At 38.4% G+C, this 15816-nt stretch overlaps 1 protein-coding gene across 14 annotated transcripts in view; it reads left to right on the top strand.

Moving 5' to 3' along the window:
* The window catches only part of TTC13 (tetratricopeptide repeat domain 13), a 97281-nt gene that overhangs the window by 38475 nt on the left and 42990 nt on the right, over window positions 1–15816 (top strand). For 8 of the 14 annotated variants that reach the window (XR_010319403.1, XM_064276648.1, XM_064276647.1 and 5 more), the window contains 4 exons: window positions 4406–4471; window positions 6055–6147; window positions 8921–9037; window positions 9969–10079. Coding sequence is in view for 13 of the 14 variants with exons in the window: in XM_064276648.1 (XP_064132718.1) it covers window positions 4406–4471; window positions 6055–6147; window positions 8921–9037; window positions 9969–10079 (387 nt within the window). In the remaining variant the exon portion in view is untranslated. The remainder of the gene's footprint in view (window positions 1–4405; window positions 4472–6054; window positions 6148–8920; window positions 9038–9968; window positions 10080–15816) is intronic. The other 6 variants (XM_064276638.1, XM_064276643.1, XM_064276642.1 and 3 more) reach the window with 2 other exon arrangements.

The following is a 15816-nucleotide window of genomic DNA, read 5'->3' as shown; positions in this document are numbered from 1 at the left end:
ATCTTCCGCAAAGGCATGTAGATAGTACGTGGTGGTTTTTTCAAATTGTGGAGTAGGAATTGACTTGATGGCATCTAGCAACAACAACAATCCTTTAGCAGGAGCCCTGGTGGCACAATGGTTAAATGCTTGGCTGCTAATGAAAGGTCAGTGGTTAAAATCAACCAAGCCACTTTTCAGAAAAAACCTGGCAATCTGCTTCTGTAAAGATTACGGTCTTGGAAACCCTAGGGGGCAGTTCTACTCTGTTATAGAGAGTTGCTGTGAGTCGGAATCGACCTGGTAGCGCACAGCAACTCTTTATTTACCTGAAATTAATTGGTGGGTGTTATGGATTGAATTGTGTCCCCCCAAAATATGTGTCAACTTTGTTAGGCCATGATTCCCACTATTGTGTGGTTGTCCTCCATTTTGTGATCTGATGTAATATTCTTATGTGTTGTAAATCCTAACCTCTATGATGTTAATGAGGCTGGATTAGAGGCAGTTATGTTAATGAAGCAGAACTCAATCTATAGGATTTGTTTGTATCTTGAGCCAATCTCTTTTGAGATATGAAATCGAGAATCGAGCAGAGAGGAGGGTGACCTCATGCCACCAAGAATGAAGAGGCAGGAGAGGAGCACACCCTTTGGACCCAGGGTCGTCTTTGCACTGAGAAGCTCCTAGACTAGGGCAAGGTTGAACAAGCACCTTTCCCCAGAGCCAACAGAGAGCTGGCACCTTGAGTTTGGACTTCTAGCCTCCTACACTGTGCGAGAATAAATTTCTCTTTGTTAAAGCCATCCACTGATGGTATTTCTGTTATAGCAGCACAACATAACTAAGACAAAGGGGCAAGACTAATACTTTTTAAAAAATGAAATATACATTGATTGAGGGTAGGGTTGTATAGCTGATTATGGTAATTGCTGTCAATAAGTTACACAACTATAAAGAGTTGAATTGGCAAAAGTTGTGTGATAAATATATTTACAACAACGAAAAATAAAAATGAGGAGTAGCTGTTGAGGCTGCTTATGTACAGCCAAATACCTTGTGGGATTTGGTTCCTTGGTTTGGAGGTTTAGGATCATGGTATTATGGAACACCCCAGTTAATTGGCCTAGTAACATGTTTAGCACTTCTGTTCTACCTCCTAGTTCGTTGTGCAGTTCCTGGGGTCTTAAAAGCTTGCAGGCAGCCATCCAGGACTCAACAATTGGTCTCTATTCACCTGGAGCAATAGAGGAAGAAGAGAATCAGGAGTAGGGGGAGGATATGGAATGTGTGGCTAATTGCCTCCGTGAACAACTACTTTCTTTGCCGTGAGACCGGAAGAACTGGATGGTGCCCAGCTACCGTTACTGAACATTTTGATCGAAGATTCCATAGAAGAATCAGAACAGAATTTCAAATTCTCGTGGACTTTAGACTTTCTGGAGCCATGGAGAGTAGAGGAACCCCTGATACTATTGCCTTGAGATAATCTTTAAACCTTAAACCAAAAATATCCCCTGAAGTTATCTTAAAACTAAACAATAAATAATAGTTTAGCTTAATTAGTAAAGAAGGTCTGCCTTGAGCATTATGCCCTTTTAAGAACTATATATGTGATCAAATGGCTAACAGCAACTTGAAAGATTACAGAGGAACCTTAGGGGGCAGTGAGTTTATGTTAATGAGGGAGGAACAGCTCCAAAAAGGAGGGTGAAAATGGTTGCACAACTCGAAGAATGTAATCAGTGTCACTCAATTGTGCGTATAGAAACTGTTGAATTCATGTATGTTTTGCTGTGTATATTCTCAACAACTACAAACCAAATAAAATTTAGAAAAAAAATGAAATATAGTAGGCTAGTAAGTATCAGATTACACTGTGTATAGTAAGGGTAGGTATGATTTAATAAAACTTTTTTGTTTCCTCTCTGTGTGTGTGTGTGTGTTATACACCTGTGTATGGTGTACTGGATTGCAATGCAAAGTGTATGTCTTATTATGTATTGAAGTAAAATAAAGGTTGAATGTTACTGTTGTAGGTATTGGGGTGACATTGAATAATTTCAGTTAGGAAAGTGACACAACTTTAATGTTAGCTTATTTTTGTTGTGGGTCCGGAGAATAGATTGGAAAAAAGCAGGTTAATTGTAGTAGCCGAGGTAAGAAATGAAGGCTCAAAACAGCAAATGACTGATGAAGCAGAAGAAACAGATATACTTAAGAGGTAAAATTGTCAGCATTCCATGAGTAAGTGTATTAGTATTAGTTAGGGACATGAAAATGACTCTCAAAGTGGCTGGTGCTGGCATCATGGCGCATGGGGGTGCTAGTCAAGTAAATAAAATAGCTATTTATTTTCGTACACCGTTTTCTGGTTCACCTCTTGCTTGATTGGTGTATTTTAAGGCTTAACAAATCTAAGAGTAACTTTCACTCTCCCTCAAGAGTGTCATCACAAAGCATGGGCTATATTGACTCTGCCTTCTGCCCCAGCCTGACCAGAGGCTCTGTCCTGTTGACTTTGTTCTGTCTTCTGGCATGTATCATTGCTATAGAAAAATCCAAGGCAGTTTTATTTTGATTACTCAGTAGGTAACTCTTTTTTCTTGTTCCCCGCCTCACTCTACCTATATCCCCCTCCCTCCAAGCCACCTGCCCTGCCTTTCTTTCTTTCTCTCTCTCATTTCTTTTTTTTTTTTTTTCCTCCTGCTCTTTTTTAAGCCAGCAAGGATATTTGAATGTCTAAAGTAGTTATTGTTGGTGCAAGATAAGAGGGCGCCCTTTACTTTCTTTTCTGTGCTTTTCTTCAATTTCTGTAATGAAACATTATTTAAAAACATATTTTTCTAATTACAAATGTTTGCATATTTTAAAAAATTGAAAAGAACACAACAGTGTATCAGGTAGGGTGGAACACAACTAGTAATCCTATCCTCCAGACATAATTATGGTTAATACTTTGGAGAGATTTCTCCTGTGCATACCCTGACCCACAATCACGTGTATTATTTGTAACATGTAACTACCACACCTCTACGGTTTTGTAGCTTGTGCTTTTTCTTTCCACTTGGGAAATGTGGAATCCTTTCATGCCAATTATCTATGTTATAAATTACAAATCCACAGATGTGGGGGAGACCAGGGAGGTAACTTAAATGAGCAAAGTAAATTGCCAGAACGTAGTAGAGATAGGAGGGAGCTGGGGTGAACTGGTCAGGACATGCAGTGTCTAAAAAGGCAGCCGCTACTTAGCTCTAGTTATTTGTTAGTAGGGATGCCAAAATGTGGGCCTCTCAGTGTTGGAGCTTTTGATTTTATAAGAGAAGCTGGAAATCTGGAATTTCTAGTTGAATTTTTCCAATTTTTCATACACCATGTAGGCCATACGATCTGCTGGCTGGGTTGTGGCCAGTGACCCACCAGTTTGCCACTTGATGTAGATGTAGTCCTTTCTGCTTAAAGGGACATCTTCCCTTTTGTCTTTTCCCATTTACTCACCTTTGAAGTTGATATGTTCCTCTACAATGCTGGCAGATAACCTGCCTCAGGTATGAAACTGAACAACAGGTTCGTCTGTAAAGTGCCTCATTTGCCTCTTTAGCAATGTTAGGAGTTTCAGCCAGGACCTCATAGCCACAGGTTGCTTACTCTTTTTTCTTAAATGTAGAGCAAAGGATTCAGAGAAGAGGTAGAAACTGCAGTGGCTAAATGTAGAGCCATTGTGCTCGGCAATTAGGGTGGTTCATACCGTATTGGTGTAGGGACTTGATGGACGGGAACCAGCAGATACTTTGTCCTGGCACCTGATCTGTGTTTCACCCTGCCCATCTGGATTGGAAAATAATGGATTGTAGAGAGGGTCTGGCTTCTAATTCTAACGCATTAGTACAAAGTGTAAATCTCCACCAGATCGTGGAGTAGATCCACTTCCTGTTCTTCATTATGATGACTGTGAGGAGTTCTTTTCTGATTATTCTGTGGATATTTGAAAGGAAACTAATAAGAGGCATTACCCAATATGTGACTCATATCTGTTTACCTCTCTAGGCCCCCGTTTTCTCCCATATAAGATGTGATTGCTAATGCTGCCAAGTCATAGAGTTGTTGAGAGGATTAAATTAAACGATACTGTGTGGAAGAAACTAGCCATACTGCCTGATGTTTAGTAGGTGCTCAGTAATGTTGGTTCCCTTGCCTTTATTTTATTATTTTATTCTAATGCAAAACGCTGAGTACATATCTCATTCACACAAGCTTTTAGAACATAGGCTTTCCAGGTTGTGGGCTGCTTGGATCGACTTCTGAGTAGTAGTAATATAAAGAAGTATAGCTTCTCATTTGTGGCATTAACGTGCGTTAAGCAGAAACTGATTTTTGTTTTGTTTTGTTTATAGTTTTTGACGTGTCTCTGTTTTGGTCTGACTAGGAGGAGCCTGATCTGGTTAGTGCAATTTATGGCCGAGGGATAGCCTATGGAAAGAAGGGACTACATGTGAGTATGTTATAGTTACAATTGCCATAGCGCCTGCGTTACCTAACAGGGCCGAGTGGTCAGATGGAGTTACTTCCTGCTCACCGAGCTTTTATAGCATGAGTAGAGGTGTTTTCTCAGTTGTATAGATGAGAAAATGGCAATAGAATGATTTACTCAAGGTCAAATGACTACAAAGTGGTAGACTCGGGATTTCCACCCAGGCCTTCTGAGGTCAATTTTGCCACATTTCCACTCCAACAAAAGGACAGCCTTTGCTTGCCTAAACTTGATTTCTTGATGAACAGGACAGAGACCAAGAAAAGCCTGAGACTTTGGCTGCATTCCTAAGAAGTGTTCTTTGTTCCCAGTAGAGATCAGTCATCCACATTTGCAGTAGGACTTGGATTTTGAATTCCTTCCACAATGTTTAAAAATTGAATAAAAGAACAGATTTTTTTTTTTTTAATGTATGACACTTATTTTTTTGTCTGTTACCACATATTATACTTTTCTCAGATAGGTATAATATCTTTGTACTCGTAATCAATTATTTCCCTGTTTCTCTGAGGAAGGCAAGAGAAAGATTATAATAACATGTTTTATACGAACAAAGGCACCATGGTGTAAAAATTAAGACTTAATTGAGATTATACGTAAGTAGGGAAATGGTCTAAGATTCAGATCTTCAAATTTTTAGTCTCGAACATTGGACACAACTTTTTCTATTTTGTCTCGTTGTATGCTAAAAATATTCAAATGGTACTATGCTTTGAGGGAGAAATATCAAGTTTTTTTTTGCCAATAAAAATATTATACTAAGCTGGCCTGTTGGAGAAATTTTGCATAATATTTGTATACTTTATCATCCTTTTGCCCAAGTAAGATCATCTGAAACATAGAGAACTAAGAAAGAATGCAGAATTGGGGATGAGGGAGGTGGTTCAGGCAGGAAACAGTGTTACATTCAGAGGGTCAGTAACTGACCAGTATGGAGTTCCCCTATTAAAGTTCAGAGCTAAGCTTCTTCTTCCTAATCCCCGTCTCTTTTAATTTTATATCTTGGCATGCAATTTCTATCTTGAAACAAAGTTACATTTACATTTTAAGCCATATTTTTAATATAAAAATAAGCTACTCACTGTGGCAAATTTGAAAGAGAACTTACCTAGACTTGTTCATATTACAGATAAGCTTGTGGTTTTTGATTAAGACTAACTTAGTCCCCTTTTCACCCCTCATTGTCACCAGTCAGCATCCTTTCGCATGCTGGTATCCCCATACTCATCGTTGAAACCATTGATCCAGTGTTCGAATAGGTTAAACTGAGAAAGTACACTAAATTTTTAGTGCCATCTGTGGAACTCCTTGAAGGCAGCTAGGCCCAAGGTGCTATGGATGGGTAGGTAGACTTGAGTGAGTTACAGAGTTGTAATGTCATAACAAATTTGTCATGGCAGAACATCTCTTGTGCAGAAGCTACATTCATATTTACTTCTAGAAAGTTGGTTATATCATTACTAAGTTACTAGTCTTTTCAGAAAATCTTTTCAGCCCCCCTTTGAGTAACAGTGTGTCTCATACTAAGCTAATGCCTTTTTAAGGACATTAAGAATGCTGAACTTGCTCTGTTCGAATTGAGCCGAGTAGTTACCTTGGAACCAGATCGTCCAGAGGTATTTGAGCAGCGAGCAGAAGTGAGTGCGGTTTTCTTTTTCCCTATGTTGTTTTCGGATTAGTCGAATCTCGGATTTCTTTTTTCCTATTATTTCATTACTTGCAAATTTTAAATTCCTGTATACCATTGTGTTTTCCCACATAGGCACTTAATGCCAGTAAGCATAGTTGAAATTGCTCGAAAACTATGGACTGAGTGATACTCCTGATCTAACATATATTATTATTTAGTATTACAGCATGTGGTTATGACATACACTTGTACTACTTCTATCAGGGTTCACTGAAAAATATATCACATGTAATGTGTACTGTCTGTATGATACTTAGCAAAACTTAATATGACAATTTGGTTAAAATGAAATTTATAGGCTTTTGAAGCAGCATTCCACTGACGCATGTGTTTGTGTTTATGTATAATGTTTATGAGATGTACCTATCTACCTAAATATATAGATCGGGTAAGGATGGCTATACTGAGACCTTAAAGGAACTTACGACTTGAGGTAGAGACAGAGAGGTGAATGTGGTGAAAATATCATGTCATATTTGCTAGAAGAGAAACTCAGAAGAGGTGGTTGTTAAGGGACAGAGGAGGCACTGCCTAACAAGGGCTGGTGAAGCAGAGGGAGCGATGGGAATGTTTGAGGAAAGTGACTGAGACGGTGACACTTGAGCTGGATGAAAGCCCATGTCTTGGGGACACAAGGTGGAGAAAGATGTTCAGAACAGAGAAAAGAGTGTGTGCAAATGGAAATGTGTTCGTTTTACCATTTTCATAAAATAATAGTCCGCTCTCCATGTCCCACCCACGTTGTAATCATGTTAAATGCTTTAGGATTTATGTTAATGCATTGTCTGAGTAAAACTTAACTTTTAATCACCTGATGTGGCATGATTCATAGTTGGACTGAAGAAAAAAATGATTTTTCTCTTTAGGGGGAGAAAACGGCAAATAAAGGAAGCGCTACATGTGTAGTCATTTTAAAGCTGTTTTTGTCGTTTTTTTTTCCCCTCAAAATTATCGTGTCTTCAATTATAGTTAAGTTTCATAAGGTGAATTTTAGGTCTTGTTGGGGATTTGACTTTTTGAATAAAATCCATTCTCAGTGATACAATTCTTTTTTCTATTTTGGATTGTAACTACTAAAGGTTAAGTGACTGTAATTTGTTAATTACTGTGTAAGAGAGTCTTTTTGGTTTTTGTGTGAGTATTTGGTGGTTAATTTGACAGACATATTCTCTAGGTAGGGAGTTCTGATGCTTTTTTCCTCCTTACCCAAATGTTATTTTGAAATGTTATGATAAAGCATGAGTTTAATTAAGCATACCTAGAGATAAGACTTATTTAGAAGGTTTTTGAAATGTGCATATTGTATAAGCTAGTTGTGTATATCCAAAAATGATATTGGTAACTAGAAAAGTAAATCTGAAGTATGTTAAAAATGTATAGTAATATTTCCCGTTTCTGATATTGCTGATAAGTAATATCACTACACAGCAACTTTCCCAGGTAAAGTATAACATTCCACTTACATATACTAGGAATTATTTTATGAGAAATCTTTCACTTTCATGCTTTCTGAAATAGTCTGTATTTAATAGACAGAATTTAACTTTTTTTAATTACTCATGTTATTATTATGCATCTCAGTTATTGTGCTGGATTGTGACAATTTCTGTATCTAGGAGTTAATAAACTAGATAAGTACGTTTTTCCTCCTAAAATATGACTCCAGACTGCAACGCTTTTTGAATTCTCAGGCATCCTATTTTATAGTCATTCCATTTCTTTCCTCTTTCTGAGCTACCGTTCTTGCCGCTGGCAACGTGCCTTCCTGGATCCTCTCTCTCTTTTGCTGATTTTAAGCTCCTGTAGAGTAGGAAACCGGTTAATAAAACTTGATAGAAATGATCTATAAGAGCAAAATAAACCCTAATTTAAGGACTTTTGTTTAGGATACAGTGCTTGGGCTTGATTGCATGAATATTGATACCCATTTAGGATTTCCTCACGTCCTTTTAGTTTACGTATTCATTCTGAACTGTCTTCTGTATTATCATACTGACTGAACACAGCTGATAGCTGGATGTAAATTGATTTTCCAGTCTTGCAGATATTTTTTCTCCTTACCTTAGTGATTGTGACTGATTAGTTAAGAGTTATTAACACAAAAAGCTTATAAAACACCTGGAAACTTAGAAATTGCCATTCAGTACTTATTACCAGAAAGGATATAGCTAAAGACCAAGAAGAACTTTATGTGCAACATTTTGTATGTTTTAATGGCTCAAAGTTCTCTTTCAGATTAATTTTAACACCTTAATGTTTTTATATATATGTGTGTGTGTGTATATGTATGTATGTGTGTGTGTATATATATATACACATATATATATATATACACATATATATATATACACACATATATATATATATATATACGAATCCCAATTTTTGGTTTTATAGACTTTGGAAAAATAAATTGTAGGTCAATGGAAAAAATTCCACATTTCAAGAAAGGCAACATCTGTTATAACTCAGAATGTGAAATAATGACAAGGGTAATCACTACAGTCATAGTTTATGAATATCCTTGACTGGACTAAGATTAGTGGCACCTTAATTCGTTTGCTTTGAACCTCAGTTCATGGGTTCTAGAATTCAAGTGTGCTGAAAGTAATTTTGTGAGTGGAGTGTGGTGAAGTAGAATTGAAAAGTTAAAAACATTGGCAGCGTTAGGGTTGGTTATTGGACGTTTTCTCCCCTAATTGCATGTTTTGGATTCATAGATTCTGTCCCCTCTGGGTCGAATCAATGAAGCAGTGAGTGACCTCACTAAAGCTATCCAGCTCCAACCCTCAGCACGGCTCTACAGGCACCGGGGGACCCTATACTTCATATCAGAAGTGAGTTGTTGTGGTCTTGAGCATTTCCTTTCATGATGGTAAAGATTTTACTTTTCCTTCTGCCTGACAAAGCTGCTATTCGATAGATTTTAGGTTTGAGGCTATTTAGCAATATGCTTATGATACAAGAGGGTTATAAAAACATTTTCTTTAGCTAAAATTAAAATGTGGGATATTAAGTACAAATAATACATTTTCTTACTAATTCTGGACTGGGGTTAAAAAAGAAAAGGTGAGAAGAAGAGAAATTTGGTTCATGGATCATACTTCAACCTTTCTTGTAGATATTATCCTAGGGAAGCAGGTGTGTAAGTTATTGATGCAATTATTAAACTTAGAGGCACAATGTGAATCTCTCTGGGTGTCATGACCCAACAACTGTAATCTAAACTAATTTGGCTCCCAGACTGTAGCTTCTCTGTGTGAACCTAGCACGGTTATCTTTTATTGTCACACTGGTATTTATGGTTGCCCCATTTATTTTTGTGATTTATAGTAATTTTAATGACAAAAATTCTATTGCAAAAGAAAATAGAACAAAAACCTCACTGTAATACATTTCAATTTAATAGTGTAATTATTTAAAAAAATTTAGTGCATTCAAATTCTAGTGCCAGAAAATAATTTGGAAACTTTCTTTAACAGACTTTTATTTTAATAATATTTGAAATAATGTTCTTTATTGTAGCTGAGATGAAATGCTTAAATTAATCCTTTATTAGTTTTTTCACCCATTAATTTCCTAAGAAAACCAGCTGTTTCAACAAGCAATGTAAGCACTTAACTAATGTTTATGGTTATGAGATGTTTCCTTTAAAGCCTAGAAGGACACAGAATGAATTAGGATTGTTTTTCTCTACCAATCAAAAGTAGGAAATGTCCAAATATCTAATGACTACTGCTTTATTTTTTCCTACTCTCCTTTTTGTAGGACTATGCAACAGCCCACGAAGACTTTCAGCAGTCCTTAGAACTGAACAAAAATCAGCCTATAGCTATGCTATACAAAGGTTTAACTTTCTTTCACAGAGGACTTTTGAAGGTGAAAGTGTTGTGTTACATGTGTAAAATGTCGTTCTACTCTTTTGTGGGTGGGAAGAGTTTAGTGAAATTTGGTTTGGCGTGTTTTAAAAATGATGTCTCGAGTGTCTGACTGGTTAATTTTAGAAAGAAGTTGAATCAGCATATTTACTGAGCTCCTACTATTTGCTAGGTGCTTGGAGGGAGGTGCAGAAAAGGAGAGGATAAAAGGTTAATAAGAGGGAAAAATAATACTTCCTGCTTATAAAGTGTACAGTTTACAAAGTTTTTTTCCACATGCAGTTTATAATATGGTAAATATACTCAAAAAAATAATATGAACACAGTGCTTTGGAAATGTAGACAAGAAAGATTCACTTAAACTACAGGATTTAGAGAAAGTGTCAAAGAACGAATGGAGCCTGCTTTAGACCCTGAAGGCAGCGTGGATGAGAGAGTGGAGTTGGAGAAAGGCACTCTTGCCATAGAAGGGGGACAGGAAGGGTGGAAGGACGGCCAGGTCAGGGAGAGGCACATAGAGTTCAAGGAAGATGAGACCGGGAGGGTGGTTGAAGGCAGGTTTTAAAAAGTCCAGAATGCTGTGCTAAGGATTTTGACTTTAATTTGTAGGCCTAGGGTAGCTGTCAAATTGAGATTTTGGAAAAATATAGAGTTTAGACCAAACCTGCATTTTAAGACGTTGATTCTGACAACATGGTAGCTGAAGATTGGGGACAGACAGAGACTGATTGGGAGCCACTTGTATTCCATGTCAGAGGTGATAAAACTTGATCTCATGCTTTGACAGGGAGCAAGAATGAAAGAGAGGAACAGGTTGGGAGACACTTCTGCCTTGGTCAGATTACTCTAAGCTGACGGCTGACTGACTAGTGTGAGGAGGTAGTAGAGGAGACCAAGAAAGGAGTTCTGTAAATTGACTAAAAGTTTGGGGTAGTCTCCAGCCTGTCCCTTTCTTTTGCCCTGGTACTTTATTCAACATTCTCGAAATAAATGTGTCGAGAACATACTGTGTAGCAGGGTTGTGCCAGAAGTAAGGGTGCGCAGACACACAGCTAGAGCTGGGGAACAGGGGCTCTGTGTTTTTACCTCTGTTTCCTCGGAGCCTCACAATGGCCAGCATGTAGTAAGCCCTCTAATACAGGATACATCAACACTGACTGATGGAAGACAGTGACGTGCAGCTAAATGCGTTCAGCCTGCATTGGTGGGAACGTGGTGAAAAATATTTCTCATTAGGAGATCGTGAAAGCCTCCACAGAGAAGTTGTACTAACTCAAACTTTGAAAGCTGTGAGGAATTTCAGTAGGTATATGGCAGGGAAGGGCGCTGTGGCTGCATTTGACGCTGGTTCTGAGGATTTTGAGCAACTGAGATAGATATTTTGGGGGGTGGGAAGAGGGTTTACCTTTAAAAATGCTGCATGTTGTCTGGGATTTTAAAAGCCCGTGAGTGGCCGTTTAGAATACTCCACTGGTCTCACCCCTTCAGGAGCAAGGAATAATGAAGAAAACTAAAGATCCAAGGGAAAGATTAGTCCAGAGGACGAATGGACCACATCTACCATGGCTTCCACCAGACTGAGTCCAGTACAACTAGATGGTGCCTGGCTTCCACCACTGACTGCTGTGACAGGGGTCATAATAGAGGGTCCCGGACAGAGCTGGAAAAAAAATGTAGAACAAAATTGCAATTCAGAAAGAAAGACCAAATTTGCTGGCCTGAAAGAGACTGGAGAAACACTGAGAGTAGGGCCCCCAGACACCCTTTCAGCACAGTAATAAAGTCATTCCTGAGGTTCACTCTTCAGCCAAAGATTGGACAGGCCCATAAAACAAAACGAGACTAAAGGGGCACACCAGCCCAGGGGCAAGGATGAGAAGGCAGGAGGGGACAGGAAAGCTGGTAATAGGAAACCCAAGTTTGAGAAGGGAGAGTGTTGACACATTATGGGGTTATTAACCAATGTCACAAAACAATATGTTTACTAACTGCTTAATGAGAAACTAGTTTGTTCTGTAAGCCTTCATCTAAAGTACGATAAAAAAAAAAAAAACTGCATGTTGTAAATCCTCAAGGACAGTGCCTGTCACATAGTAGGTGCTCAATAAATATTAGCAGAATAAATGAATTTCAAGGACAGAACGTTGAATTTAGAACTGGAAGGTCTTGGTTTGAGGTCTTGCTCTGAACCCTTATTAACTGAAGTACTAGACAAGTTATTTAAACTCTTTCATCTTTTCCTTCCACACCTGTGAAGCAGAGATGATTCTCCTCTGCCTCTTGAAGTTATTGTGAGAATGAAATAATGTATGTAAAAAGTACTTTGTAAGATAGAAATATGAATCAACTGTTAATTACTATAGATTACTTTAAGTGTGAAAATTTAAATTTTCTAGACTCTAAGAAAAAAAAAAGTCCCATCCAACTAAGAGCCAAAACAAAAAAACCTTTGCAAACTCTATTTCATACATCTCACATCGTTTTTAGCAAGTAAGTGGGGTTAGTCCTAATAAAATCTCTCTCTCTCGTGTCAGGGTTCAGACTGGCAGCTGTGGGCTATGAGAGCAGGTTACTTAAAATGTGCTTTGAGCAGCTGCCAGATGAACTTTTCTAGTTTATTTTATATCTGCCCTCTGTTCCTCTCTTCTTCTTTCACAGTCAGCTTGAAATTCAAAATTCAGAATCATAGCACTATATTTAATGTCTAGTCCTTGAATATCTCATGGAGGAAAAAAGATTTGAAATACAAAAAATACCAACCTATTACTATTGTGTCATTATTGTGGGCCATCAAGTCGATTCTCACTTACAGTGACCTATATAACAGAGTAGGTTGCCCCATAAGGTTTCCTAGGCTGTGACCTTCTTCTTTTCTTCCACTGAGCGGCTGGTGGGTTCCAACCACTGACCTTTTAGTTAGCAGCTGAGCATTTTAAAAGTAAGCAAATGTGAACAAATGGCTTTACCCTTTGTTACTATAAAGTCAGGTTTAGGAGCATGAGCAGGGCTCTTTGAATGATTTGGAAATGGAAGTTTTTCAGAAAAGAGCTGTGACAGAAACACTAACTGCAAGTTGGACAAGGACTAAACTTCAGCCTGCTTTATTTCAAATACTTGTAATAAGAGCCTAGAAACAGAGCCTCATTTTGTGAGCATTAAAAGCCCCTGTCAGCCAGTCTTACCACATGATTTGGTTCTTATCCTTTTCACCATGATCATAAACATGGCATCTGCATGTATAATAGATGGGAACTTTTTCTTTGCATTTCTGTAGATCTGCTGTCTGAGGAGGTCAGAGTGTTTACGTATTGTCTCATTCATCCAACGGCATCCCCATGAAGTAGAAAAGGAGCAGAGGGTGTCCCAGTACACAGATTGGAAAACTGAGTCAGTGGTGACATGGCTTAATTAATTTAATGAAATTAGTTTAGATATTTCTAATTCTCTTGCTAACAGTAGAGATAAAAAGTATTAAATGGACCAATGAGTTAGAGCTATCTTTGTATTCTAAAGGTGGTCTCTCCAGGTCAACATCAACTTAAAAATTAATTAAGTGGGTGATTGCTTATTTACTTTATGATACAATAAATTAGAAGTATACTAGGCAATATGACATTACAAATTTCATAACCGTTCATATGAGAAATTTTGTATTAGGAAAAACAAAACAAGTAGAAATGTAACTGTTGAATTCCATCTGTTTTATTGATGTTGAAAGGCTATTTCAAAAATTATACATTCTATGTACCTATTTTTATCAGCTATTTAGAACTGCCTGCACTCTGAGAGTCATCTGAGATTGTTCTCTTCGTTGTAACAGAAAGTCCCAGAATGATGGTTGCCCATCAACTAGTAAGAAAGATGGTGACTGAGTGGGGTTATGATAGCATTTGCTACACAGATGAATGCAGAGGCAGCTCATGTGCTTAGAGATTGATTCATTCGAACACAGTTTCTTTGTTCCCAATGGCTTTCAGATCTTGATTCTGCTATGTCCCCTCTTTGGCAGAATGAGGTAGAGAACTGTGCAGTGTGATTAGACAGGAACCCTGAAACCAAAGGCTCTAAAAAGCTGAAGAGAAATCAGACTTTGAAGAACTGTGGCGTCCACGTATGCTGTAAGTGGAGTGGGCAGCAGATGCCTACTGGGCATCTCCACCGAGATGTCCACAGACACTCCAGACTTAACACGCCCGATGGAGCTCATCATCTCTCCCACCCCTCCCAGCCTGCAGCTCTTCTTTCTCCTGTATCTCCCTCTCTAGGTTAATACTCTTGCCATCTCCCTAGTCTCTTCAGCTTAAAAGCTTTCTGTTCTCTCTTCTTCCCCATCCCTCAGACCCAAACCAAGTTACATCTTATTTTGCCTTTAAAAATACCTCCTGAATTCAGGGCTTCGAACCGCTTCATTCAGGTTCAAACCCCTGCTGAGAATTTGCCCTTCTAATGAGTTCCCAGGCTATGCTAATGCTGCTGGTTAGGGACCAGTTCTGAGAATCACTAGTAGAGCAGTGGTTCTCAAACTTATTATACATAAGAATCACCTGGGGATCTTGTTAAAATGTAGATTTTGATTCGGTATATCTGGGGTGGAAGTGCAAGTTCTCAGTGGGGGTTCGAACCAGAATGAACCAGTTCCAAGCCCTGCCTGAATCTGACCCTTCTTTTCTCTCCTCAGAGACACTGTCTCAATTTGAGCTTTCATTATCTCTTGCCTGGACTCCTGCAGCAACCTCCTAATTGGGCTCTGTCTCCATTCTCTTTCCCCTCCAGCCTATCTTTTCTGTTGCTGCTAATAGTAATTAATCATCTTTAAAAAGTAAATCTCATGAAGTTGCTTGCCTGATTAAAGACTTGTAGTTGATATTACTTGCAGGGTAAGGCCCAGACTGTATAGCCTTCACTGTCTGGTCCCATCTTACCACCCTCACCTGGTCTCCTGTCATTGCCGTCTCCCCTCACTCCTACCCATGCACCTGTACTTCTGCCATGCCAAATTTCCCACCATTCCCTGAGTGCTCTGTGCCATGGCACAGTCCCATTTCCCCTGTCTGAAAGGCCCTCTTTCTTTAATTAGTAAATTCCTTCTCATTCTTCAAGATCCAACTCAGTTGTCACTTCCTCTGTGAAACCTTTTCTGATACCCCTAGACTAAGTTAGTTGTTTCTTTCTCTTTATTCCCAGATACTTTTGCTCACATCTCTATTATAGCTCTGTATTTGTATCATGATAACCTGGTTACATAATTGGCTTTCTATCTCGACCACTGTGAGTTCCTAGAGGACAGAGATAATGTCTTGCTCACCCTTATATCCCCTGTACCCGCACTGTCCCTGGCACATAGTGGGCGCTCAATAGATGTTTGTTGAATTAAAAATATAGTTGTATAAATCTAAAAAATCAAGGCTACTAGGCCAATGGCAATAGTGGTTTTTAAAATTTCTTAGAACGTTATCTTTCCAAACAATGGATATTCAGTAGGTTTACTTCATAAGTAGGTGGTTTTCACAATTTTTGTCTTTGAAGAGTTTAAATACCAGCCTCTCGAGCCCTGCTGTTGCCCCCAAAGAAAATCAAGATGAAGAGAATGACTGACTTTTTGATTAAAAAATGATTGTACTATTTTTGTAAAATTATTTGTGTTCCCAGCAAGTCATTAAATATTTATTGCGTGCCTACCATGTGCAAGGTGGATAACCTCTGTAGTAGTTTACTCCTATGATGATCTGATCAGGTAT

This window comes from Loxodonta africana, chromosome 25 (genome assembly GCF_030014295.1).
Source record: "Loxodonta africana isolate mLoxAfr1 chromosome 25, mLoxAfr1.hap2, whole genome shotgun sequence".
Classification (NCBI taxonomy): domain Eukaryota; kingdom Metazoa; phylum Chordata; class Mammalia; order Proboscidea; family Elephantidae; genus Loxodonta; species Loxodonta africana.
This window is presented reverse-complemented; position numbering and strand designations above follow the sequence as displayed.